Genomic DNA, 27521 nt, shown 5'->3' on the forward strand with positions numbered 1-27521 from the left:
CGGGGTGGGAAGTTCCCACATGTAATGTTTGGTATCTCTCCCTAAAAAAGAAAAAAATCTCACCTTTTTGTTTTCAACAAACAGATTTATGCAGCTGGTGCCACCATACTATTTCAGTAACCTGCCTCCTAGCGAAAGTAAGGATATTCTCCATCAAGTAATGGATCACCTTTCACCTCTATCAACAATGAAAAAGGAACAGAAAATGTGTGAGAAGTGCCCTGAGCCTACTGAGCAGAGATGCACCATCCAGTAACTCTCCAGAATCTTTACAGGAAGCGAGATGTGCAATAAGTACCCCCCACCCCGCCGGCCTGAGCGCAGCCCCACTGAGGTGCAGACATTTAACTTGAACAAGAACACACCCCACACGAGAGTCTTGAAAAAAATAACACTTTGTATATTATTTAAAAATAAAAAAATAGAAGTTTTTATTGAGTTCTTTAAATTACGACTCCACGTTTTCCTTCTTATTGGAAAAGCTTTTAATCAACCATTCATAATTTGACCAAATTTTTTTAAAAAGCTATTTTGTAAATGGGTCACACACATAGGTGACAGAGCCCTACTTTTTTGTAGAGGACCTTCCTCTGAATAAAGTCACGAGTTTTTCAGTAAATCTGAGCTGTTTTCTGGTAATTTTATATACACAAAACCACCCCACTACTGTCCATGGGAAATGGGTCAGACAGAAAGATGTTCTTTGAGTTTATCCATGATTTCGTTCATCCTGTCACCTGGAATCAACATCACGGTTCGCAAGGGCTTCATCGGGACATCATCAAAGGACCACCTGCCTCCCAGACGAGTGTCGCTCTCTTCCTGCACTGAGTAGTTGAACTTCAGGATTGCCTTCTGAACCAAATATATAATCGTAAGTTAAAAATTCAGACAACCTAAAGGCAAAACTTATTTACGTGGCAGCCAGGAATACTGTTTGACGTGTTTGAGAATGACAGAGAACAGAAGCAAAACACGGACTAAAATAAGCTCAAATGGGATATTCAGGCCCAAGTTACAAAATGCTTACCAAACAGATTTCTAACCTACAGGAGAAGCATGGAGAGCAGTGTCCCAGTCCCAAGAGGTGAACAGCAGCTAAGTGACATAATGCTACACCATTTATAAGCGTTTATAATTCTGAAGTCATTCATACTCATTCATATTCATTCTCATTGGATTCTCAATCTTGCAACAGAAAAGTGAAACAAACACTTGTAACATTTGACAATTAATGAGAAGCATGGTCTTCAAACACTGGTCTTTCCTTTGTCCTGGCTGCTCCCTTGGAATCATGCCGTGTGAAAACGGTAACCAGGCCATCTTAAAATACCCATCCAGCCTTCCCTGAAACTATCTGCCTAAGGTGCTCAGGCAAAAAAAATTTAATTTTCACTATTTACTTCCTGAAAAACAAGGGCAGAGCTGAATCTGTGGTACTTTAGTATTTAGTCGAAGGCTTTTTAAAAGTAGTGACAGATGGGGGCGCCTGGGTGGCATCTGACTTCAGGGTGTGAGCCCATGTCTGACTCCCTGCTCAGTGGGCAGCCTGCCTCTCCCTCTCTGCCTCTCCCTTTCCCACTGCAGCTCCCCCTGCTTGTGCTTGCTCTCTCTCTCTAATAAATAAAATCTTAAAAAGGTAGTAACAGACATCCTCTAATCTAGGAAAGTAAGTTACCCCTCAGATTTACTTAACATTTTTGAGAAGAGGTCAGGGTGAGAAAGCGTATTCTCTGGTGTCTAGTTGTCTGTCATGGCATAAGCCACCTTTCTGCAAGAAAGTGCTAGAAATCCCAAAAGTGGGAGGACATCCAGGACCAAGGGCACAGAGAAGCATGTAAGCCATCACTGGGGAGCAGGGCCTGCCCGAGCTTTCACATCAACCACCTGCATGACCTCAGATAATGGATCTAATCTCCCTCAGACTCAACGTCCCCATCGGCAAACCAGGACTAACGCCTACCCCGTGGAGTGGTTCTAGAATTACAGATCTTCTAGTAAGCATATTGAGTGCCTGATCACCATTCAACGTTCATGGCTTTTCTCCTCCCCAGGCTCCACCCTGGGGGCTGGGGGGCTGGTGACGAACCCGCTGCGAATGTACTAGGTGCGGGCACCGCATTAGCCTCCAGCCGCTGGCAATATGGAGAAAGAGCCGCCATCCTCAGAGGATTTTGCCATAAACAGGAGAGCAGTCAATCCTGCCTATTGTCAAGAAAATCCTTGTTTACATTCAAACAAATAGATAAGAACAGGACAGTCTTACCTCATAGAAAAATTCTTCCTCCGCATTTGCAAACATTAATTCCTCCTCCTTTTGGTTGTTCCCTTTCTTTTTGGAATTGTTTTTTCCAGCTTCCACAAATGTCTTGCTAATCAAAAGGTAGAAGTAACACTTCCCACATGGCTTGTTAGTTTCGTGTGCCTCAGCTAGTTCTTTCCTGCAAAGCATAACACAGAGAAGGTCTGCCTGCTGAACCGGGTGAAATCCAACAAACCAGAACACAGGGGAAACCCGTGAGGCCTCTGCAGGGGGTTCTGTCGTCTCTGACACGGGCTTGATGGACAGACATCAGATCTGGACACTTCTAAGCCGTGAGTTCTCCTTACGTAGGCAACAGCACTTGTAATGGACTATAGCAGTGTTTTATAGTAAGCAGGAGGAGGAATCCCTCAGATGCTGAGCTGTGGATACACAGCAAATAACAGGAGTCTCAAATTCAGTTAACATCACTGCTCTGCTTCTGCAGAAGTTTAAAACAGGTAAGAATCTGGTTTTTCAAAAACAAATGTGGGGGCTCCTGGGTGGCTCAGTTGGTTAAGCGACTGCCTTCGGCTCAGGTCATGATCCTGGAGTTCCGGGATCAAGTCCCGCATCGGGCTCCCTGCTCAGGGGGGAGTCTGCTGCTCTCTCTGACCCTCCCCCCTTCATGTGCTCTCTCTCTCTCTCATTCTCTCTCAAATAAATAAAATCTTAAAAAAAAAAAAATTTAACAGCCACAACCAATGCCATTAGAGCATCTGACAACTGGTCTCCAAGCACTAGAGTCCGGCACTATGACTACAGTCCTGACACTGCAGAAATGGCATGGCAGGACAGATTCCTCTAGATTCTAGAATAGTCCACGGAGTGGCAACATAGCCTTCCAAAAACTGCGCATGTCCCTATGTATCTGGCTAATCAAAGATGTAAAGACTTCAGCTTTCTTTAACAGAGGACCAGGAGAAAGCGCATCACCCTCCTGTGAAACCAAATAAAAATGAGCTCCAGCTGATCAGAAAGAAAGGCTAAACAAAGAACATGCAGAAGTCCAATGAATGGCAGCTGGGCATCAGGGGAGCGCGGGGATGAGAGTAAAACTAAAAAGCAATGAACCTGTTAAACGGGAAACCTGAAGGCTCAGCCTGTCCTCACACCCCCACCAGCGACCAGTGGGCAAACCCAGGCACCGCGCCCCCAGAGCAAGAGCGCCCGTACCGCACGGGCCAGTCGATTTCCATCCGCTCTCCCTCAGAGCACAGCAATGCCAATCCTTAGCTCTTCTGAACAATTAAAATGTTGTAAACCTAAAACCCCTGCATTAAGAAAGTACAACAGGGGCACCTGGGTGGCTCAGTCAGTTGAGCTTCCACTTCTTGGTTTCAGCTCAGGTCATGATCTCAGGGTCGTTTTAAAACAAAGAAATAAAAAAAAACAAGAGCAAACCCCAAGAAGCCAGAGACACAGGATCAGGACTGCGGCTTCCTAGTTACAAAACATCCCAGTGGAATTGAGGAAGTGTACCCAGTTTGTTACTGGAGTAACTGTTCAGCATTTTATCCATGTCACAGAAATTTGGGAAGAGGATGAAAACTTTAGTCCAGTAGGGGGTAAAAAGCCTGTATGAACTCATCTGTGTTTCTACCCTGGACACCTTGTAAGACTATTCAGACTACCACCACAAGCCATTAAGAAGCCCACTGTTAAGAAGGGACACGCCTCTGGCAGGAGGGTCCTCCACTCGCTCGAGCCGCAAGGCTGCCGAGAGGGCGGGCGGCGCGCTTCCCACTGCAGCCGACCGCTGGGCCCGCCCCGGACAACTACTGTGCAGGGGCACGTGGCCCAGGCTCTTACTGGAGCTGCTGATGCATGGGCAGCGCGATCTGAGGAGGGATGTTGATGAACCTCTCGCTGAGGAGAAAGCCCACAGGCTTGGAGGTGTCGTTCAGATGTGTGTCCAGCTGCTCTACCAAGCTCTTTCCACAGCTCTTCTCACAGGAGCTCAGGATCAGCTCTTTAATCTGCTCAGCACACTGGGTACCCTAGGAAGCGAAGAAAGGCTTGCTGTTCAGTACAGGCCACACCTGGAGCAGAAAACAAAGTGCTTTCTACCACCTTCTAACCTCACAGTGAGGGCAGTCTCCTGCCACCGCCTTTAAAATCCCACCTGTCCTCAGTGTTGACAGCTTAAGCGTTTCTCAAGGTATCTACACCTGGTTATTTACGGCCCCACGAGCAGTGGTGACAGCGTTACACCAACACTCACACACCAGAACAGCACTCCCGGTCCATCTTGTAAAGACAGGTGGCAGTAACTGGAGAGTTCACGTAAAACCTGAAGATGAAGTCTGACCGGCATCTTATTCTGAGGAGGGTAAACAGCTGGTTTTCCTTTTCTATTAAAACTCAGCGAGTCATGGGGCGCCTGGGTGGCAGAGGCGTTAAGCGCCTGCCTTCGGCTCAGGTCCTGGGATCAAGCCCCACACTGGGCTCCCTGCTCAGCAGGAAGCCTGCTTCTCCCTCTGTGCTTTCCCTCTCCCAAATAAATAAATAAAATCGTAAAAAAAAAAAAAGATTACAGTAAGATTTCACAAAAGCACATATCCTTATTGTTAATCTCATCGTCTGATATAAAAAGTCATCATGCATTAAATGAAACAGGAGCTCAGATGCCACCCAGTGAAACCAACCTTTCTTTCAGTTAAATTTAAAAGACTTATGAACCCAAAAATCTCATCTTCATCCACATCGTCATCGCTGTCTTCTGAAACATCCGTTTGCTATTTTAAAAAGAAAAAGAATTAAAATTGATGTTTGGTTGGGAGGAAGTGGAATGCCAACGCACGTTTCAGTTTTCAGACACACACTTTCCGTGGCTGCCGACACCGCAGGGAAGCATCGCACACTGAGGACCGTGGGCCTTGCCCCTATCAGGTCACCTCCCTTGGTTCTGCTCCCCCTTTATACGTTGCGGAGGACTGCTTCCTGCTCCAAATTTTCTTTATGCTAGGTTCTCAATATATTACAAATCCAGACCAGATAAAACCTCTTGAAATCAACCACCTGTCTGTCTTCTAAGCGATCTGGCGGCAGCCAGCCCTGCTCCTCCTCTGCGGGTCCCCTCCACCCACTCGCCTCTGCAGTGCGGGCCAGTCCCGAGCGCTGGGGAGGGCGAACGATGCTTGAGCACACTTACTCCTACCACACGAGCAGGAGAGAAAAAAAGGGCAAGAAAGGAAATGATTTAGTAATGGAGAAGAATGACATGCTGGACTCCAACGTGAACCTGACGACTCTACTGACAGCGCCCCCCCCAGGCCTCATGCTCCCTCCACACCTCCCTCCGCCGGGCGCACTCCCACAGCACCCCCAGCACCGAGGACCGCAGGGACCCACAACTGTCCCATGTGTGTCGCTGACACTCTTCTGTGGGAAGGGAATGACCGAGCTCTGCCACCCACAGCAGCACCGCGGCTCCCGGGGTCCGGCTGAGGAGCAGGGGCGCTCCTGATCTCAGCCGGCTGCGCCACTGGCGGGGGGGCTCGGGCACAGCGGCTGCCAGGCTTTAAGACCAGCATCTCCGCTGAGCCAGGCTGGGAGAGACCACCAGTTTCCTCTTGTGGGAACGAGGAAGGCTGGGCTGGCCGAGGAAATAAAACTATGTGCCAAAACGAGAGCCGTTTCAAGCACCACGAATCAAGAGGCGGCGCTAACAGGCAGGGGCAGTAGCTCAGGACACAAGCACACCCGTGCGAGCTGGGCACACCTGCTCGTGAGCGGACGGGGAGGCAAAGAAGAGAACACGTCCGCCAGCCCTGGTCCCTCAAGATCAACAGGAGACCGAAGTCCTGCACCTCACAGGTCTCCCACCTACTGTAGGGAAACACATGCAGCACGGACAGAGGGCCCAGGGAAGGAAAAGGAACTCTCAGTGTCGAATCCTAAGCAATTCCCCAAACTGGGGCAGCTGGCTGGCTCAGCCACAGGAGCATGCGACTCTTGATCTCATGGCTGTGAGTTCAGCTGGGCAGAGAGCTTACTTTCCAAAAATATAAGGAAGGGGGAGGGGGTGGAGGAGGAGGGAGGGGGGAAGGGGAGGGGAAGGGGAGGGGAAGGGAGGGAAGAAAGGGAAGAAAGAAAGAAATCCCCCAAATGGTCACCGGGCTCACAAGCAGTTAGCATCCCCTGGAGCACGCGCCCCGGTCCACCTCGACCGGTCAGCAGTCATCGAGGCAACACCACACGGCAGCGGCCTCTCCATGGGGCCGGGGTCACAATCCCATCAGCCTCATCCACGACCACCTGCCCCCCTCCCCGCCCCCAGCAAGAGACCTGCCTGCTTGACCCGTTCACCACCCCCTCCCACGCCTCCTCTCATCCCTCAGGCCTCCTAGTTCAACACAATTCCTAGGACCTAAGTCCTAAGCAACTGCACCTAACACCTCACCCCGGAATCTCTCTCTACACAACCGCACATGCAGTTCATGGCCCTCCCCCTGCCCTCTGCCCTCCACAGCCCTAGGATCTGCCGTCTCTGCAAGAGTCCCAGAGGCTCCGGTGAAAGTTCTGGGCAGTCCCTCTTCTAGGGACAGAAGTCTCTGTCGCTGGGACACCTCGAGTACCTCTGTGGAAGCCAAAAGCCGTAACTGTTACTGTGAGTTATTAGTGTAATCATCCCGGTGAAGGTTGAAGCCCCCTGCCGATGGCAAGCTCTTGCAAGGATAAAAGTCTGACGGTTTCTTGTTGGACGGTCTTAGCACATGGTTAGAAGATGGAAGAGGGTCAGTCACGTCTCCTCCACACTGAGAAGGCAGCTAAGACAGGAAACGGAAGCAAGCCACTCCACACCACTGAGTCTTACTCAGGCTGTGTTACTGACACAGAGATCAGGCGGACAAACGATCCGGGGCTACGCAGCTGTTCTCCATGCAGCCCAGACCTCACCCCACAGCTCACAGGGCCAGGGGCATGGTGGGGGCCAGGGAGGGGGAGGTCGCAGGGCAGTTATCTAAGGCGGGCCTTCGCTGCGCCTCTTTATGGAAGATCAGAACGAGCCTTCCTGAATTCGGGTCAGGGCATGCGTTAACCTCCCGGGGGCCCAGAGCAGAGCCCCACAGGAGGTCACGGCGCGAGCACGAACAAGATGGAGTCGGTGTCGTCAGCACGCCTACGCAGACACTAATCGGCTGGACACGTGTTTGGTGAAGAGGCCCGCCTTTCCCATTGCTCTAGTAAAAGGAAGCTACTGGAGGTGCTATTCCCTTCACTTTCTTTACATTTAGGGCCATGAGCTTTAGTAACGGGGATGCTGGTGACCCTATCCGACAGTTCCAGAACCTCAGTAGAATACTGGTGGGAAAAACCAGATCGGGGTTTAGGAGGAGAGGAGGTAGCGGCTGCGAATGCCAACTTTTTCAAGACTGTCAGCTTTGACAACAAAGGGAGATGGCTAAAGGTGAGGCGGTGAGGCGGTGAGGCGGTGAGGCGGTGAGGCGGTGAGGCGGTGATGCGGTGATGCGGTGAGCATGAGCATCAGACCGAAGGGCCGCTGCTTTTGTACCACAACGCAGACGGCACGTGCTGGGACAGGAGGAGACACCAGCCGTGGGCGCCGTCACTCCAGCACTCGCCACACGCCGTGGCTCTAAGCACCGTGCGCTCAGCAGCTCCTGCTGCTGCCATATCACCGTGCAAAGCAGGGACCAGGACCATCCTCTCGTTTCCAGAGATGGATGCGGAAACGGACCAAGGTCACCATGGCAGATTCTATTTTCCACAGATGGCCACCACAGCTCTGGCCCCACATTCTGACAAAGGACCTCGCCCCTCCTCCCTCCGAGTGGTGGGGTCTGTGCACCCTCCCTTTCAACCCGTGCAGACCTTCATGTCTGATTAAGAGGACAGCGGAAATACAAAGCTGTGCCCTTGTGCCTGGTTCTCTGGGGCTGCTTGCTGCTGGAACCCAGCCGCTGTGTAGAGCGGCCCGCGCTGCGGAGGAGAGGAGGCCCCTGGCCCATAGTCCCAGCTGGGCTCCCCAGGTACAGCCAAGCACCAACTTGCTGGTCACGTGAGTGAGCCATCTTCAAAGTGAATCCCCCCCCCACCCCCCGCTGACTCTCTCTACCTAATGTGACACTGAGCAGAGAGGAGTTGTCCTCACTGAGCTCTGTCCAAATGACCCAAACAGATGACCGCTGCTATTCTAGGACACCCAACTGTGGGCAGTTCGTTAGGCAGCTACACAAAACCGAGAGCACCATCAGGAGCGGCAGGGGCAGGACTCACCCTCCTGCTGTGCCTCCTCCAAAAGCTCCCTCCAGTGATTGATGCCCCTCCCTTCCAGGTCACCGCCGCCCCACCGTGACTCCTTTGCAGGCTCTGCCACTGACTTACTCCTCCCAGTAACAGTGGTATCAGCAGTGGCCATCCCCACCCTCCCTGGGTAACCGTCCGTCTGCTGAGAATGCCCAAGTCTCCGGCCGCTGCTCACACCTCCCGTGCACGTATCACAAGCAAATCAAACTCAACACGTACACACCCACACTCACATTCCCTCCTGCCCTCCTCTTCCTCCATGTTCGCAATCTTGGTTGCTGGAGCCAGACACGTGGGAGCCACCCTTGACTCCTGTCCCCTCACTCAGACCAGTCACTCACTAATCGCCACCATATCTCATCTCCCAAGTATCTTCCAAATAGCCCCCTTCTCTTGCTATCCATTGCCAATCCCGGGATTCCTGCATTCAGTAATCTTGGAAATTACTGGAATGGCTTTCTAACCAGCCTCCCTTCCTCCAGTAACACCTCTTTCCAGTTTGAGTTCCTGGCCCCCCAGCTAAACATCAGGAGGATCTTAACAGGCCAAAAAATAATTTAATCAGAACAGACCTAACTGTCCCGCTTACCTTTATCACGCTCCCAATATGGTTCTGTTGAATTAAGAGATCAGTTAGTTCTGCAGTGTTCACAGGAGCCTTTAGGAAAAGCTAAGAGAAGAAAAAAAACTTATTTTAAATGAAAATCAAAGCGTATTTTTTAATAAAACAACTCAGAAGAGCAATCCCAGGAGCAAAGGAAAAGCCCAGGAGAATCAAAGCTAAAGGCACTGAAATCGAAGAGGCAGTCAGTGGTAATAAAGGAGGTGTGGGGGAGAGGAGGAGAAGGATGGACAAAAGGCCAAAGAATTTGGTGACTGGACACTGGAGGCTATGAAGGGTAAAACCAAAGCCACCTTACATGGGGAGTCGTGGTGGGTGTAGGGATGGTGTAGAAGCAACAAGCATGGACTTTGTAGCACCAGCTGGTGCACTAAGGGACAGGACTATTATGGAAGAATTCTTCTGCCCCACAAAGTTTGGCTGTAAGAGAAAAACAGTAGATAAGGTCAAATAATAAGCACATGAAAAGGAAGGTATTTTAGGACACAGGGTGTTTATTAACATATTAATCAGTTAGCCTTGGAAGAGAAGAGAAACAATCCTTCCTTCTCTGCAGGGTAGAGAGAATAAGAATGGGAATTCTAAAAGGATGAAATTTGACCTAGCTTGTGTTGAATGGCCTGGATTTTCTTAGAAGAGATTTGTGTGTAGGGGGTAAAAGACCATACCTGCTGCAGTAACTTCTTAATTCCGTCATAATCCTTATCAGAGATGGAGTAAGCTTCAAATTCAACATTCACTTCCTGTAAATAATGACGTAGGAAAGGCAGAAGAAAAATTATTAAATTTCCTTACTATCTACAGCCCACTGATAAGTCCTCGAAACAGGCACAGTGACATTCCTCTAGGGACTCAACTGCCTTGATGTTAATACTTCGCTAAGGGAACAGTCTTAGCCCAACCCCCAGGATCCTGTAATTCTACTTTTTTAATATATAAAAAGGAAACTTCCTTTATCTCCACCCCCTCCCCAAGATACATGTTGGGAATCATCCCCCAAGCATATGACCCACCGATATACATCTAAAGGGCCTCATGACTCAGGTTTTATTAAACAGTAATAAACGACTTTTTCCCAACAATAGCTAGCCCCCTCAAGGTCCTGGAAACCTTGCTTCCAAAATTCCTTAGGGACTTATGCTATCCCTAACCCCCTCCCAACTTGAAAGTATATAATGGCCACTCCTCATGACCCCAGCGCATCTTTCAGCCCCCAGGTCCTGTCCCCGTGCTTTAATAAAACCACCTTTTTGCACCAAAGACGTCTCAAGAATCCTTTCTTGGCCGTTGGCTTCAAACCCTAACGTCTTTTCTACATCAAATAACACACAAAACTGGTCATCACACATAACTTCCTAAGATAATTCAAGCATTATTTTCTACTTTACAGATTTTTCTTTTCCCTCTATTGCCACTCTTTTTGCCTCTATCTCTATCTACAGAACATGCCAGAAAAAGGACACGAAGAAAATGTTATCTAAAGAACTGTCCAGGCTTCAAACAGGCAAAAATATGGCCACGACTGCCATCTGCACAGGTTACAAAGCCCCTTCGTGCCATCTCCTCACTTGACACAAAAGCCTGAGAAGAACAAAAAACTCAGATTGATCTAGTTTCAATGTAGAGCAAGTCTGCTCTGGATAAAACAGTCACAGCAGCCACAAAGAAGAAATTACTTACCTGACTGCAGTAAGGATGAGCAAAGAGCAAAATCACTTCCGAAGTCCCCGGCTGCCTAGCACTGGATTCAGCCCACGCACCTGAGGCCACACTTCATTCACTCGACAAATACTGAGTACCACCACATACCAAGCACGGTGCCAGGCACTCACGAAGAAAAGGTAAGAAAAGGAGACATGAATGGTCCTGCCCTCAGGGAGCTTACAGTTTAGGGGGGAACACAGACTTTAAGGAAATATTCATGGAGATAAATGTAAAGTTTCAACTACACATGCTAGAAACACAGGTACACGGTGCCACACAGCTTGAAAAATAGTTAAGAAAGTCAGGACAGTCTTCCCTTAGAGAAGTGACACTTGAGCTGGGAGTGAGGATGAGTTCCTGGCACAGAGAACAGCACATACTAAGGCCCTCAGGCAGGACGAAAAATGGTGACTGTGTACATGAGATTCTATGAAGCTGTGTGCGCCTGGGCTCCTTGATCTCTCTGCAAAACAGTAACAGAATCCAGCCTGTGATGCCACTTAAGTGTCCCATAAATAAATGAAAGGATTGCTTCACACCAAAAACAAAATCTTAGAGGCTTATAAGCGCTACCCAAGGTCAGTCCTAAATCATACCTTGGTAAGTGACACACTTATTTTGGGGCTCTGAGAAAATAGTGTATTCACACATACTTCCAAGTGTAGCAGGTTCTGGAATTTGGGTCTCAGCTGAGGAAGGCCAGCGAGGACAATCACACCTACTTGTGCCTTGTCATCCTGACCCTAATAACGTCTCTCCCACATCAGCTCCGACCTCTGTCCCGATGACTGTGATGGCACCGCCAACTGCAGCAGGTACCAAATGGGCTACACGCCCAGGACCCCTTCCCTGGGAACGGACTCCCCAGCCACATGGTTTCAGGGGAAACAGCCGTCTTCGGGAAACAGAGCCCTGCCATTCACTCCCAACTGAAAGAATTTAGAATTAAGACTAAATGTGGCATCTCACCTGCTTGCTCTTTTGAGCGACAAATCTCGGACGCTGTTGGTATTTTCTATTCTCAGCTATACGGAGAAGAAACAGAAAAATAACCAAATATTTTGAATGTAACAAAGAGCAGTAAAGCAGAGAAGAAAAACCTCCACAGCAATCCAGGCTCGGGGACCCAGCCCCTTCCTGTCCTTGGAGGCCTAGGTACCCTTGCATCCTTTTCACAAACTCCCCTTCCTCCGAAGCTCCCCTCCAAGGGTCTCCGTTAAGCACAAGCAAGAGTCCTAACCACATGGCTGTAAGAACTTAACATGCCTAGTGCTTTTCTTCCCATCTTTTCAGTACCCTGACCTGTTTCTTGAAGTTCTCATATCCACTTTCTATCACCTCTGCTGACTGCCTCAAAGCCAGTCACCCTGTTTTTTAAAAATCAGGCTTAAAACACACACACACACACACACACACACACACACACACACACACACACACACACACACACACTTCCTTATATACAGAGCAGATCTGAGACAGGTTTTGAATTTCAAATACAATTCTCATGGATTTATTCATCACAGTAATGAGCTGTGCATGAGTGAACATCTCAGAAACTAAAACCCCCTTCAAATAAATAAAGGAATCAAGATGCACCAAGTGTAGGGAACTGCCCTGAAAGTCCTAACGATTTCTACAGACAACAAGTAATACATGTCACTGGGAAGCACCACAAGAGAGCACAGAGATGACAGCTGGAAGTCTTACTACCCACTCCCCAACTCCTCCTCTTCAGAGGTAAGTTAATCTTTCAAGAAGTTTCCGACACATAACCAAATTTATTTGCTGTTTCTTCTTTCCCCTACATAGACTGCACTACACAGGCTGTCTTCACTTAACTTGCTGTGTATCCTCTGTCTTAAATGGTGATAACTCCTAACTTCAAAGGGTTGATAGGAATATTAAAAGAGTTAATACAAAGTGCACAGAGCCTAGAACAGCATGATTTTTATTATGACTAGAGAATAAATTCTTTCCAGTCCAATTACTGTATCAGGGGATGTATACATTTTAAATTTTGATAGATATTGTCAAATTGCCCTCCAAAGACACTGCAACAAATTATACTCCCACCAACAGTATATGCAAGTGCCTGTTTTCTTACACTACAGTCAATGACCATTCTCACACTAATTTTTAATCACTGGAGTGGAGTGTGACAGACTATCCATGTCAATGCAAGAAGCACTGACTTCTATAACCCAAAGTTAACAAACCAGCCAATTAAAGTTCTAAGTGAAAAAAGGGGAGACCACATTCAAGGCAAGGGGTCAAAGAGCTGATTTCTAAGGGTCAAAGAGCTGATTTCTAAGGGAACGCTCTGTTCACTAGAAGACTTATCACATACCCACGCCAGTCTCAGCCCTAATCCTGACTCCACTAATCCTGACTCCACACTTCTGACTCATCTTTTTTTTTTTTTTAAAGATTTTATTTATTTATTTGACAGAGAGAGAGACAGCGAGAGAGGGAACACAAGCAGGGGGAGTGGGAGAGGGAGAAGCAGGCCTCCCGCCGAGCAGGGAGCCTGATGCAGGGCTCGATCCCAGGACCCTGGGATCATGACCTGAGCTGAAGGCAGATGCTTAACGACTGAGCCACCTCGGCGCCCTTCTGACTCCTCTTTATCTCTGATTTGATTTCCCATCAGCCTTTCTTGCTTATTCTGTGTGGCCACACTAGCTACCTGGTTTCTGTCCATCAACCACGAGGTCTTCGGATTTTCTTATAAATGAAATGGAAAGTCAGTGGAATGTTCTGAACAGGGAAAAGAGAACAGACCTACATTTTAAAAAGATCTCTCTGGGGGCGCTTGGCTGGCTCAGTAGGAAGAGCATATGACTCTTGATTGTGAGTTTGAGCCCCACGATGGCCTTAGAGATTACTAAAACATAAATACATGAACTTCAAAGAATGGTATTTAGCATTCCTACTATCATATAAAAAATAAAAAGATCTCCCTGGCTGTGGGCGTAGAGATGGTACAGGAACAAGAACGGAAGAAAACAAGCCACTGAAGTTACTACAAGAGTCCAGTCAAGCGATGATGGAAGGTGGAGTAAGATTGTTGGAGAGTCAGTGATGAAAAGTGTCTAGGTACCAAGGTAGAGCTAACAGGATTTATTGATAGACTGGAGGTGGGATGCAAAAAGGGAGGAATTAAAGTTAATTACCGGGTTTGGGGTTTGAGCAACTTGACCAATACGAGAACCATTTACAGAAATGGCAAAGATCAGGAGCTGGAGCATGAATTACAAATCCTGCTTTGGACCCATTAAGTTTTAGGTACCTATTGGGCATTTAGTGCTCTTAAGGGTCATTCAGTCCTAATTATTCATTCAACAAATACTAAGTACCTAGAATGCCAAGCAGTATGGTAGGAGATATTCTGGAAAAAAGGAACCCTGTTCAATGAGAACCCATCACCGGGACTCGGTGAGCGGGGCAGGGGCAGGTGCCCGGAGGCAGAAGATACAGCTTAGCTGAGATCTAAGCAAGGACGGGAAAACACTGCAGGATGAGGAACAGCATCGGACTCTAGACAAAACGGACAGAGGGCCGCTACGAGTGAGGCAGGAAACAAGAACCTGGCTGCAGACGGGGCAGAGAATAAACGGCAGGCCCCTGTACGGGTTTGGGGCTTTAGCCGAAGAACTACAGAAAGCCACTTAGAATGCTGCGGTGGGTCTTCCCGGAGCGGTGGGAGGGGCCGAACCGGCGGAGTAGACTTCTGAAAAATATCGTGGCTGCAATGTGTCAAAGACTCCAGTGCAACCCGAGCTAGGCACCTGCATCATCTCCAGTTTCTGCTTACAGACCCTCCGGTGCCGGCGGTCGCTGCTCCGAGCGGCTCAGTCACACGGTTCTGGCGGCCAGAAAGTTTTTTCCCCAGATATAAAGCTGGGGTCGCGTGTGCTTCTCACCTCGTCGACGCTCTCGTCGTCTTCATCCTCTTCTTCGTCACTGTCTCCATCGTCTTCGTCCTCATCCTCCATTTCATCTTCCTCTTCTTCCTCGTCGCGCTGGTCCGGGACGCCTGAAAGCTGCGGAGCCCCACTACCCACCGCACGCCGCTTGGGCCTGGACGCCATGTTGCCGCCCTCACTGCGCCTGCGCAACTCCCACCAGCCCTCCCTTCCGGACCCACCCACATAGGCCGAGGCGGGTGAGAGAAGTCGGACATCCTCGGCGCTGAGCCGGGGTCAACCCCAGGGCCCCCGATGGATTCCACGGCCATGATCTCTAGGGGTCAAGTCAAGTTGGAGTCCTATTTTGGCATTTTCTTCCCCCCTCCATCCTCCTTCAGTCCCTCCGACGCTCCTCCCCCCCTTCGCTCAGTGGTTCGACCCATCTCGGCCCACCCTCCCTGGGCCTGGGTGTCTGCGCGCATGCGCGCGCTCCAGCTGAGAGCGGCTCCGGCTGCGGGACCCCCGGCCTCCGTGCCGCTGCGGCGCGGCCACTCACGAACTGTCTCCATGGCAGCAGAGGCCACGTGGTGAGGGGGCCGCCCACCGGCTCCTCTCTCAGGTGGCTGCACCGCAGGCTCGTTGGCACCGCGAGATACCGCCCCCGACAGGGCGCCCTCCGAGTGCTGGGCACTGTCCCAGCGCCTAGCCTTTCGGGCCTCCGCAGCCCAGCGAGGTAGGTGTCGCCGCGCACGGTGCCGACGATGACACCGAGGCCCGCGGACGCGCAAGGCCAGCCTGCGGCGCTAGCTAGAGCGTGACGAGTGGGGAGCCGAACCCCCAGGCCGCTGCTGGCCTGGGCGGGGGCCCTGGCGCGGGGGCAGCGATCGACCCCGAATGGAAGGTCGCCGGGCACGCGCAGGTGCCTGCAGGGCCGGGCTCAGGCCCCCAGCACCGTCGGTGGCACGGCCTGGCCCGCGGTTGAATGAATCTCCTCCGAAGCCCTGCCCCAGCCGACGCTCTTTAAGCGCATTTCTTGACCTGAAAGTTTCTTTAAGATAGGGGTTAACCTAAATGCTTCAAGTCCAGTGGGGAAACCGGAACTACAGAGCAGAGCCTGCTCGGAGAGGATAGAGCGGAGTGGGCTGCGGTCAGCTAGAGAGTGCAGCCGGTTGTGGCCGAGGGGACATGCTGGTCAGCTAGAGAGTGCAGCCGGTTGTGGCCGAGGGGACATGCTGGTCAGCTAGAGAGTGCAGCCGGTTGTGGCCGAGGGGACATGCTGGTCAGCTAGAGAGTGCAGCCGGTTGTGGCCGAGGGGACATGCTGGTCAGCTAGAGAGTGCAGCCGGTTGTGGCCGAGGGGACATGCTGGTCAGCTAGAGAGTGCAGCCGGTTGTGGCCGAGGGGACATGCTGGTCAGCTAGAGAGTGCAGCCGGTTGTGGCCGAGGGGACATGCTGGCCTAGCGCCCTCAGACCTTTACATTCAAGAGAACCTGCAGTTCCACAAGATCGATCCTGATTTTTAACGTCTGTGCCAAATAAAATTCAGTCCCCAGTCAGCTTTATCCCACGGGCTACCAGTATGCAGCCATTCACTGTAAAGACTATTTGGAAAGAAAGTCCTTAATTAAAGAAGACATCAACTATCTGAGAAGGAGGTCTATGGTTTAACTTTTTTTCCCCCTCTGTAAAATGAGAAAAGTGGGTTGGATACCTCTGATTCTAAAAACGGAAGGAGCCGCCCTGTGTAGTGAAGTGGCTGCAGCCCAGAGGTTTAAGCAGAAACCTGATAACCTCTTCTCGGTGACCCTTCAGCAGCAGGAAATGGAGTCAGGGTAAGGTAAGGGTCCCCGGAGGCGCCACGATTGTGTGCTGTGGGTTCTGTCCTTCCTGAGAGTCTCCGCTAGCAGGCCACAGCCTGGATATTGATAGACACGCATATCAGGGATTCACATCTGATGGGGTAGCTCCCCTGCTCATACCCCTGCCTGTCTCCTGTTCTGGTTTCCTCCCATTCTTGCTGCAAGGCAGGTAGCAGGAGTTTCTCCAAGCAGGGAGCTTTCAACGTGGTCCCAGCCTATCAACAGAGTTGCACTCAGACATCATGGATAATTTTTTCTGTTTCTTTATACTTTCTTGTAGTAAAACATACACAACACAATTTACCATTTTAATCATTTCTAAGTATTAAGTTTAGTGGCATAAGTATATTCATTTGTTGTGCAACAGCCACCACCATCCATCCCCAGACCTTCGTCTTGCAAAACTAAAACTCTACCCGGTAAACAATAACTCCCCATTTCCCCCTTGCCCAGGCCCTGGAAACCATGATTCTGTTCTCCATCTCTATGAATTTGACTACTCTAGGGGAATCCTATAATTTTTGTCTTGCGATTGCTTATTTCACTTAGCATAAAGTCCTCAAGGTTCATCCATGTTGTAGCATGTGTCAGAATTTCCTTTTTAAGGCTGAATGATATTCCGTTGTATGTATATATCACATTTTGTCTATCCATTCGTCCATTGGTGGACACTTGGGTTGCCTCTACCTTTTGACTATTATGAATAACACTGCTGTGAACTTGGATGCACAAATACCTGTTTAAGTCTGTGCTTTTAAATTTTTGGGTGTGTATACCCAGAAGTGGAACCGTTGGATCATATGGTAATTCTTTCTGTGTTTACTGTTTTTTGAAGTACTATACTTTTTTGTAGTTTGTTTTTTGAAGAAATATACTTTTTTGTAGTTTGCAAATTTTCCAGGGAGCTTGTATTGCTTTGATAGGAGATCGGGGAAAAGCCTTACTTTGTGTCCTCAGACTAGCTTCCAGCGTTGAGCGAATGGTCAGAGTGGGAAGTAGCATGGAGTATCTGACAGGAGCTGAGAAGTGATGGGAGTGCTTAGGGAATGGGCATGGGCTTCAGACGGGGGTTGAATCCTACCCCTCCACTCACTGTGCTGCTGTGTGACCTTGGGCACCTTGCTTAACCCTTCAGAGTTTTGGTTTCCACTTCTGTGAAGTAAGGATACTAATACCTACCCTTGCTAGTTTAAATGAGGATTGAGATCCTGCGATGTAAATTGTTTAGCCCTGTAAATAACAGAGTAAGTAAGCGCTCACTAAAAGGGCAGCTCTAAGTGCTGGGAGCGCAGCAGGACACGGTTGGCAAGTGTGAGTCTTCCCAGCGAGGTAGTCTTCATCAAATCATTTCCCTGTTTCTTTAAGGAAAAGAGATCAGTTCCCCTGTTCCGGAGATGCTGGGTACACCTAAAGTGTTGTTTTCCCTCGGCGTGAACAAATATTTAATACTGAGCCACTACTGTGCGGAAGAAAGTCCTGCAAAACAGCCAGCAGTCCAGAGGACCAGCCCATTTCACAATCGCAGGGACTGAGATGAAGAGCAGAGCAGCCCAGACCAGAACACAGGCTTTTGCCGTCTAGTGCAGGCTCCTTGCCCTCCGCCGCACCTCTTCCCAAAGTCCAAAGTGGCTCGTGTACAATCCTCCTTCTTTAAAAACCTGCTCATACCCCTGCCTGTCTCCTGTTCCTGGTTTCCTCCCATTCTTGCTGCAAGGCAGGTAACAGGAGTTTCTGCAAGCAGGGAGCTTTCAGCGTGGTCCCGGAGAAATGCAGGCATAGATCTGTGTACACCATGGGTGGGGCTGCAGCTTGAATGAGGCTGTATTAGCCCCCCAGGCTGCCGTGTCTAAGTGCCACACGCTGGGTGCTGTATACAGCAGAAATGTATTGTCTCACAGGCTAGAATTCGAAGATCAACATGTCAGTAGGCTTGGTTCCTTCTGAGGGCTTGAGGGGAAATCCGTTCTGTGCCTCTCCCCCAGCTTCTGGTGGTTCGCTGGCCATCTCTGACGTCCCTTGGCTTATTAACATATCACCCAGCTCTCTGCCTTCATCTTCACATGTTTTCCCTGAGTGTGTGTCTGTCCACAGTTCCCCTTTTTATAAGGACACCAGTCATACCAGATTCGGGCCCACCCTAACGACCTCATTTTAACTTGACTACATCTGCAAAGACCCTATTTCCAAATAAGGTCACATTCTGAGAGTTCAGACTTTAACACATACATTTTGGATTCAGTCCATAACAGGCCAAGTGCACAGATCTGCCATTTCACTGCTTGCTCTTCATAGCAAGCGATGGGTTGATTGGTATTTGAACTTCTTGATGGGAACAACTAAAGGAGTTCTGGGTGGAGATGAACATTGGACAAAGCCACATTGCTGAGAAAGGGGTTGTTCACTTTTGGAGAACCCTCTTGCCTGCCCCAATCCCTAGAATATTCTGGGTTCTAGTCAACAAAAGCTGGCTTTTGTTGTTTCAGCTGGCTTTACTCATCTTTGACCAATTCGGCATAACTCAGCTGCTGAACTCACTTATTAATCTTGCCAGACCTTATATACATAGTAGCTGGGATGTGCACATATCACCCTAAATCATCTCCCACAGCAGAGTATGAATTCTGAATCAGAGGAGCCCTAGGCCCAGATGCAGACTTTTAAAGCCTTTATTCTGAATCATGGCAGTTTGTAGTAACAATACTTTGTCTCTCTCTCAACACTTAGCTCACAGTTCTGTAGTTGTCACTCTCCCCCCAACCAGCCTTGGAGCATCTTGAGAGTGGGTGCTAAATGTTATTTGCCCCTTGCCCACCACCCAATACTCAGCATCACACAGAAGAGACTCAGTGTTTCTTGGTAAATGAAAACAGGATTGCGGAAACCCTTACGTGCCTAATTGAGAGCCAACTTCCGGGCCTGGAAGGCCGGCTGGTGCTTAGTTCTCCTTGTTGCTAAAATTCAGGAGCTTCTGCAAGGTGGGCAAGGCAGAACAAGGTACACCAGGAGCTTCAAGGAGTAAGTCATGCCAAAGAACCTTGCTCGGTTGCTCTCCAAGTGCACTGCATGGCATTCTTTGACTTGCTGATCATCTGGAACTCACCTCTCAGTGCCTGCCTTGGCTCTGGTATCTCCCATATGTATGTACTGGGGAGTGGGGAGGTGCCTCTGGAACCTCTCTCGACCCCACTGCCTCCCACGCCAGTTATGGCCTCGTTTCTCCTCTTCATAGCAAAACTGAGATATCTCCACCTCTTGTACCTACATCTTTACCCCCGCTTTATTCTGTAACTTACTCTGTTATGGACTGAATTGTGTTCCTCCAAATTCATATGCTAAAGCCCTAATCCCCAGTGTGAACTTTATTTGGATATAGAGCCTTTGAAGAGGTAATGAAGAGTGGTGCCTGGCTGGCTCAGTTGGTAGAGCATGTGACTCTTGATCTCAGGGTCCTGAGTTCAAGCCTCATGTTGGATGTGGCACCTACCCCCCCCCAAAAAAAAAAGAAAGAAAAAGAAAAAAGAGGTCATAAAGATTAAATGAGCTCATTGCGAGGTCAAGCCCTATTGCTGTACGCATTAGGTGGAGCCCTAATCCTCTAGGTCTGGTGTCCTTAGAAGAAGAGGAAGACACCAGAGGTTTCTCTGCACAAACACAGAGGAGAGGCCATGCGAGCACACAGCAAGAAGACAGTAGTCTGGAAGCCAGGAAGAGAGCTCTCACCAGGAACCAACCATGATGGCACCTTGACCTTGGACTTCCAGCCCCCAGAACTGTGAGAAAATGAATGTCTACTGTGGAAGCCCCCATTCTGTGGAATTCTGTTATGTCGTGACTAAGATAAAAAGTATCACTCTGGTACAAAGGGCTTAGTTTAATAATGCAAACACTTGAAAGCAAAACCAATCTACCCACTGCAGATAGAGAAAATGTTTCTTCTGGGTTCTACTCTGTGGTTTTACATAATAAAATTGATGGCTTCCGGATAATAACTGTTAAGAGATTCCATGAGATGTGCTGCTGGACTTGACAAATAAAAATCAGACTACCACCTTTATTCCTTCTCTGCCATGGCTCAAAGCACCTCTAATGCAAAATTAAGAGGAACCATTGCTGGTGATTCTTTTCCCTGCTAGAGCCCCATGTCATCAAGTTCAGTGAGAAAGAAATCACCTGATAAGTGCACAAAGATAGTCATGCTCACACATTACTAATTTTCTTAGTAATTGAAGATTTAAAATTAATACTGTTTTTAGAATTGATTCCCCCTAATTGACAGGTACTGTTCACCGTACTATTCGCACATTCAGCCCAGGGCAGAATCCAAGGGCTCAGAGAAAGGTCTACAGATGATGGGGGGGTGTGCGGTTTGGTATGGGGAGTCCCAAAAGGTTCTGCAGAGCCAAAGGGACTAGGCGACGGACCCTGCCCTTAGCAGAGGAAATACTCACCGGGGGAGGACTGGCTCATGGGACAGCCAAGGTACATGTGTTGCTAAAGGCACATACATGGATGACATCAGCCAGCCACCCTGCGAGTGAGGAATGACTTCTGTCCCAATAGCTTTCTCCAGTCACAGGAGTTTAGACAGTGGCATTACTGCAGCTTCTCACAGGCCAAGAAAAGGTCCAGAACATTCCCATCCACACCCCAGCCAGCAGGGAAGCAGCGGGGAAGAGTAGGCGCATGGCACTTTCCTCTCAGGGCAGGCCCCACAAAGTGTGCACATCACTCCCACTAACATCCTGTGGGCCAGAGCTAGTCCCCTGGCCACATGCGGCACATGTTTTTATTTTGGGCAAATGTGTGCCTTGTTACTAACGAGGGATTCCATTTCTATGAGTGAGAAAGGAAGGGTGGGTATTTGGGGGCAACTGGCAGCCTCTGCCCCTCCCTCCCCACCCGTCCAGGTAAGACTTCCAGTTATGCTTCCAGAGCATCTTGACTTGTTTTCATAGCACTTATCACACCGACTCTGTCATCGTTTTTACTTATTTGTGAAGTGTCTATTTTACCCTCCTGTAAATCCGAGGCAGGAATCCTATTGTATCCCCAGTGCCTAGGACTCAGTAACGGTCTAGAAATACTTGTTAACTCACTGATAGGATTACACCGAACAAACCCCAAGTTTAGGTGGGATTCGAAGAAGAAAGACATTTTCACCTAGTCCCAAGCGTCAGGCCATGGACACAGATGGTTTCATCCTGAATTACACCGTGTCCTGTTAACCTTGTCGGTGTGACTCCCTGATCCAGCCCCTTCCTAACGGCTCCCCTGCCTGTTCATCCTCACCACAGCAGCCAGAGACCGTTCTCAAGCATGTACACCTTCGCTGCCAGTCCTGCTTACACCTGTCCATGGATTCCCATTTCTCATGGTGTCCAAGTCCACCTGCCCTTCCCACCGGAGCCATGCGTACCCTTCTCTCCTGGGAACGTGCTCAGCCCTTCCTGACATTTGAACATTTCTCCTCGCTGCTGTTGTCATTCAGATCTCAACTAAGATGCCACCTTCTCAGAGAGGTGGCCCTGGACTGGCCACCAGCTATCAGCACCCAGTTACCTCTCCCACATCACCTCCTAGCACTTGGTAGGACTTGAACTTGTGCCCCGCCCCCAGTGCATAATGCAGACCTAATCTCCCCGAGGCAGATTCCAGGTCTCACTGCCTGAGAACAGCATAGAAACACTTGGGAGACACTGGCTTCTGGGATTTGAAAGCAATACTAACCTATCCTTTGAAATCTTGGGGATACACATCCCAGAGCCTTGAACCATGGCTGGGCCGAGGTGGGGCTGAGGTCTGAGGCCCGGGACCGACTGCTTCCAACATGCTCCCACCTTTTAATCCCCACAATCCTGGCTTGTTTTGTGGGCCTGGAAACATTTATGTGTTAACAGAAAATGCTAAGTTTTACCTGCCACTCATCTCAGCCCCTTCTGGGGCTCTCGGGATCAGTCAGGGTTCAACCAAAGAAACAGAGCTGGTGGGGGGATATGGATTAGGACCTGCTGCAAGGCACGGCCTCGTGCAACTATGGGGGCTGCTGGGCAAGTCTGAGACCCCGAGTGCAAGCTGAGTGCAAGCCGCTGCGACGGCGGGGCGGCCAGGCAGCAGAGGAGGCTGGGGCCACAGCTGGAATTTCTTCCTCGGGGAAGCCTCGGTCCTGCTCTTAAAGCCACTGACTGGAGGAGGCCCACCCAGATTATGTAGGATAATCTCCCTGGCGAAAAGCCACCCGATGGTAGACTTTATCCTCTCTCCAAAATACCTTCACAGCACCATTTGTGAAGAAATGGGGACTGCAGCCTTGCTGGGTTGACGGACACCTGTGCGTGCCCATCTCAGAAAGGCTTGTTCCTAATTTCTGTGTGAGACACATTCCAAGTAATTTCAGGAAATGATAGGAACAGTACTGCCCATTTCCCCAAAGCCCCAGTCTCTCTGGCTCACAGCTCGACAGCAGCAGTAATTAGAACTTGATTTCATGATTATTATTTGTTCACCCAGGGCTGGTTGCTTAGATACAAAGCAGTTCATTTTGAGCCAAATTTTCCTAAGACGTCCCGTAGATATTATAATGTTCCAGAAACCTATTCAGTAATAACTCACAAGTAATGGCTCCAAGAGTTAACACATTTCTGCTCCAAACAATACACGCTGTTTGACTATTACCAACCACTGTATAATATTTAGTAAGTAACTAGGTGGTGGACCTAATGCTACTTACAGGATAGTAATACACATTTCAGGCAGAGTTTATTCTGCAGGTCTCTAGCAACATTTATTTTGAGGCCTTTGGGGTGGTCATATTAAATTCCTCCCCCCGATACAAAATAATTTAATGTTTATTGTAAAAAAAAATGTGGATAATACACAAAGAGGTAAACAAGAAAATAATCACCCTAACCTGCCACCCAGAAATAATTATTAGTAGTATTCTGGTGCATATTCTTTCATACATACGCATATATAAAATTTATAAAACCATACCGTACATGCATCTTACTTTTTTAACTTAACATTTTGTGATTAAATAATCCATGTAATTAAGTTATTAATGAATATTTTAATGATTTCATATAACTGTACCATTCTTTCACTGTTGGACATTTACTTTGTTTCCCACTATAAATACCAGGATACAATCTTGCAACTAGAAGAGGAGTAAGTCTTGGAAATCTATTACACAACATAGTGATTATAGTCAACAATACTCTTTTACAAACATCCAAGTTCCTAGGAAAGTTGATCTTAATTGTTCTCACCACAAAAAAGAAATAATTATGAGGCGGTGTGGTAGAGGTGTTAACTGAGCTACTACTGTAGTAATCATACTGCAGTACATAAATGTATGAGATGAACAGCTTAATAGCTGAAACCTACACAGTGCTGTATGTCAAATATACCTCGGTTAAGAAAAAAGAATACCAGGATCCAGGATGAACATCTTGATGTTAGTCTTTGCACACTTTTATGAGTATTGCCTTAGTATTTATTCTTAGAAGTGAAATTATAGGATGAAAGAGTATGAAGTAGGCAAGGCTTTTGAAACATCAACAAATTCTTTTCCAGGTTCTTAGACTAAGTTTTGAAAGAGATCTCATATTTGACACCATTTATAAAACATCATTTGAGAGGTAGAAGGGTCAATATGATTATTTCCTAAAGAGCTTATGAACTACTTAGTACATTTATCTTGAGACGGAAGTAATTCTTTATTTCCTTAAAATAATTTTGTCTATTTGTTAATGATACAACCCCAAATTTGTATCACTCCTCTTTAGGAGCCTTAAATGTGTGCCCAGGACACGGGCTTTCCCTAATGGCTTTCATCTGCCTTTCCAAGTGATATCAAGTGCCCGCATGCTGTCCCTTGGCCTTATCAGTGACAGGGGCTTCAGAAGGAACAAGCCCATTAATGCTAAGTCATTGTGGGCGAGGGATAGGTCGGTCACCTCAGCGAGCAGTTGATAACCTTCTTCCCGTGCTTCTGTCCCATCCGACATTGCTTAGGAAGAGTCTTTGAGATCTAATTAAGATCCATCCGTCTCCCTGCTCTGTCCCAGCGCCCTGTAAGGACTGCCAGGTGATAATGAAGGTTCTCTTACTGAAAGACGCTAAGGAGGACGACTGTGGCCAAGATCCATACATCAGGGTAAGTTGCCCGAGGCTCCAGGTCCCGCACAGCATGACACTGTCTTACTAGGGAAGCTAAGGGGGTGAGGGGTAGGGGGGTCTGTGAACCCTCCGAGCCACTGGCACAGAGTAAGCTGGTACTGTGACGCTTTTCTTATTTTCCAAACAACCCTGGCCAATCCAGAACTATATTCTTGTATTTGCAGGAATTAGGATTATATGGACTTGAAGCCACTCTGATCCCTGTTTTATCATTTGAGTTTTTGTCTCTTCCCAGTTTTTCTGAGAAGGTAAGGTCTGTCAGTGTCTGAGTACCGTAATTTCTGAGTCTCTGTAGAATCCTTGCCAACCCAAGCCGGAAGGATTTCTTCGCTGCTCCCTCATTTTACTACCAATCTTGAAGACAAGGGCAGCGCCGCCTCACCTGGCTCCAGTGGGCGTGGCTATTAGACTGTCCCTGAGCCTCCAGCAGGTCCTCCAGAAAGCCACCCTGACCTGAAGGCGGGGGTGGGGGGGTGGTGTCGGGAGAGTGGGTTGCAGGGAGGGCTCTCAGCCGTGCAGGCCCTTCCAGTTCGTCCTCCCGTCTACCCACCTGCCCCGACCACGCACTGCACAGGTGTTACTTTGCCGTTTTAGAGAGAGGCCCCAGGTTGGGCCACTTGCTCGGCTGAGATCTCCAGCAAGAGGGTTGCTCCCCCACAGCGTCAGGTCTGCCGCCAGGTGTAACTGGGATCAATCTTGCCAGACACGATCTCAGTAAAGCCTTCCAGATGCTTCAGATCAAAGCTTCAGTGCTCAAGCAGCTCTCACCAGCGTGCACCCAGTCCCAGGAGGGGAGCGCCTTCAGGGCATCTCCCCAGAGCTCCTTTCTAGACACATTAGGGAAGAGCCAGGCTGGTTTCCTGAACTAGGGTGCCCAGCCCTGCTCCCAGGCTCCAAGCCTCTGTTAGCGCCAGGTTCACCCCTCCTGCTCTTTATGGAAAGCCTGTGTTTTCCTTTTGATTTGGGCCGAATGTTGAATGATTCATTCAGTAATGTACCCGACAGACGCTGATCTGGCATCTGTTACGCCCCTATGCACTGGGCTGTGTGCTGAGGGAATGAGGTAAGAAGGACCCAGACCAGCATGCCCTTCCATAAGCAGCCTGGAAAGGCACTTGAGATCACTTCTTGGACCTCGTGGCCACACAGACTAGAGTTTCCACAGGAGCCTCTCCTGTCACCGCCAGCCAGCATGTCCCCTGAAGGCTTTTCTGGACTCTGTCTAGCTCACTGTGCTGCAGTGAGTTGGGGCACAAGGCACGTGCTGGAGTCCTGGCCCTGCCACTCGCCGTGGGCAGTTCCTCAGCCTCTCCACGCCTGAGTCTTCATCTTTGAGATAACAGGAACCCCACCCATCTCCCAGGGAACTTTCAGAGAGTGAGGGACACAATATGTAAAAACAGTAATGTTTGGTAGATGTTATCACTATTACTGTCTTTGAAAATCAAGGCTTCAACATGGATATCGTCCCTTGAAGATTCCAGTGTTTTTTTAAAAGATGTATTTATTTACCCTAGAGAGAGAGAGAGAGAGAAAACTCGAAGGGTGGGGGCAGAGGGAGAGAGGGAATGTCCAAGCAGACTCCCTTCTGAGCATGGAGCCCGACGCCAGGCTCCATCCCAGGACCCTGGGATCATGACCTGAGCCAAAATCAAGAGAAGGCCAGCTGAACCACCAGGCGTCCCTTGGAGATTCCAGTTTTATTACAGATGCAGGTCCAGTCTGCCCTCCCACCTGCACCCCACCCAAGCCCAGGCTGGGTCAGATGGCCCCTCTCTGCTCCTGTTACAACTCCCACCCTACAGTGCTCTTTCCTGGCTCTCCCCTTGACTGGGAGCTGCTTGAGGGGAATACCATGAATAGTGACTTCACCTGCATATCCTAAAAGGCCTAGAATAGTTCCAGGCATAGAGTAAGCTCCCAGTAGGTGTCGAGTGGAAGAGTGGTTGGATGGATGGATAAGTAGATGCACGGATGGATGGAAGGAATTAGTTTTGTGAAGCATTTGGAAATCTGGGAAATGCTGAACTTGGCCATCATGTAAAATGTCTGTTGCTATTTGGTGCACAGCTGTGTCATCCTGAAGGCTATGGGGGACTCATCTTTACCAGCCCCAGAGCAGTGGAAGCAGTGGACCTGTGTCTGGAGAAAGACAACAAAACGGAAGGTGAGGGGGACTCTGTTGTGAATTCCACTGGACTTTCTTTCCTCTGATTCTTCTGACCAGGGATACCGGATTCCAGAAATGGATTTTTCAGGTTTGAAACATCTCAATGGCTTTTAGCTCAAGACAGTATTTACGTACCCAGTTACTTCATGTTTGTGTAACCTTTGGAGGAAGCAGAAAATGACCTTTCTCCTTATAAGCTGACTCTTAATGTCCCACACAGAATGACAGGTTAGCCTCGTAGCTCTCTGACGGGAGCAGACGCCTAGAGGTGTCATGTCACAGATACTGTCTTGGGAAACAGGAGACAGGGTGGCCCCCAAAGTCCCCAGACCCTGAGGGGTTCATCTGCCAGGTGGTCATCTCTCTCCTCAGAATATATTGGTGACAGTCTCTTTCCTCAAAGGGATGATGAGAAAATCCAACCACATTGAAAAAATGGCCCGTGGCGTGCCAGGCACTTAATGACATGATCATCTCTTAGTCCCTTCTTCCTACCTCCTTC

At 48.9% G+C, this 27521-nt stretch overlaps 3 protein-coding genes across 13 annotated transcripts in view; 2 read left to right on the top strand and 1 right to left on the bottom strand.

The window, feature by feature from the left end:
- DHX32 (DEAH-box helicase 32 (putative)) overlaps nt 1-619 on the top strand; it is a 51822-nt gene extending 51203 nt beyond the window's left edge. For all 3 annotated transcript variants that reach the window (XM_036113633.2, XM_036113632.2, XM_078076982.1), the window contains one exon: nt 85-619. In XM_036113633.2, coding sequence (XP_035969526.1) covers nt 85-256 — 172 coding nt within the window. In that variant the 3' untranslated portion in view covers nt 257-619. The remainder of the gene's footprint in view (nt 1-84) is intronic.
- On the bottom strand, nt 462-15019 carry BCCIP (BRCA2 and CDKN1A interacting protein). The gene is made up of 7 exons (XM_078076983.1): nt 14828-15019; nt 9866-9940; nt 9165-9245; nt 4951-5040; nt 4115-4302; nt 2267-2441; nt 462-855 (listed from the first exon to the last, which is right to left on the bottom strand). The coding sequence occupies exons 1-7, from the start codon at nt 14993-14995 to the stop codon at nt 685-687; spliced, it is 948 nt and encodes a 315-aa protein (XP_077933109.1). The 5' UTR covers nt 14996-15019; the 3' UTR covers nt 462-684.
- Nucleotides 15020-15284: 265 nt separating this feature from the next.
- The window catches only part of UROS (uroporphyrinogen III synthase), a 30990-nt gene continuing 18753 nt past the window's right edge, over nt 15285-27521 (top strand). For 5 of the 9 annotated variants that reach the window (XM_078076984.1, XM_078076987.1, XM_078076986.1 and 2 more), the window contains exons 1-4: nt 15285-15545; nt 24685-24826; nt 25014-25097; nt 26920-27016. In XM_078076984.1, coding sequence (XP_077933110.1) covers nt 24764-24826; nt 25014-25097; nt 26920-27016 — 244 coding nt within the window. In that variant the 5' untranslated portion in view covers nt 15285-15545; nt 24685-24763. The remainder of the gene's footprint in view (nt 15546-24684; nt 24827-25013; nt 25098-26919; nt 27017-27521) is intronic. The other 4 variants (XM_078076988.1, XM_078076991.1, XM_078076985.1 and 1 more) reach the window with 3 other exon arrangements.

The sequence above is a fragment of the Halichoerus grypus genome, chromosome 7, assembly GCF_964656455.1.
Source record: "Halichoerus grypus chromosome 7, mHalGry1.hap1.1, whole genome shotgun sequence".
Lineage (NCBI taxonomy): Eukaryota > Metazoa > Chordata > Mammalia > Carnivora > Phocidae > Halichoerus > Halichoerus grypus.

Excerpts from the sequence above, each read along its gene's own strand:
- BCCIP (XM_078076983.1), bottom strand. The coding sequence starts at position 14,995 with ATGGCGTCCAGGCCCAAGCGGCGTGCGGTGGGTAGTGGGGCTCCGCAG. Across the intron at positions 4,303-4,950 it reads TAAATTTAACTGAAAGAAAG|GGTACCCAGTGTGCTGAGCA; the intron begins GTTGGTTTCACT and ends TTCGCTTCCTAG. Across the intron at positions 2,442-4,114 it reads CCCATGCATCAGCAGCTCCA|GAAAGAACTAGCTGAGGCAC; the intron begins GTAAGAGCCTGG and ends TATGCTTTGCAG.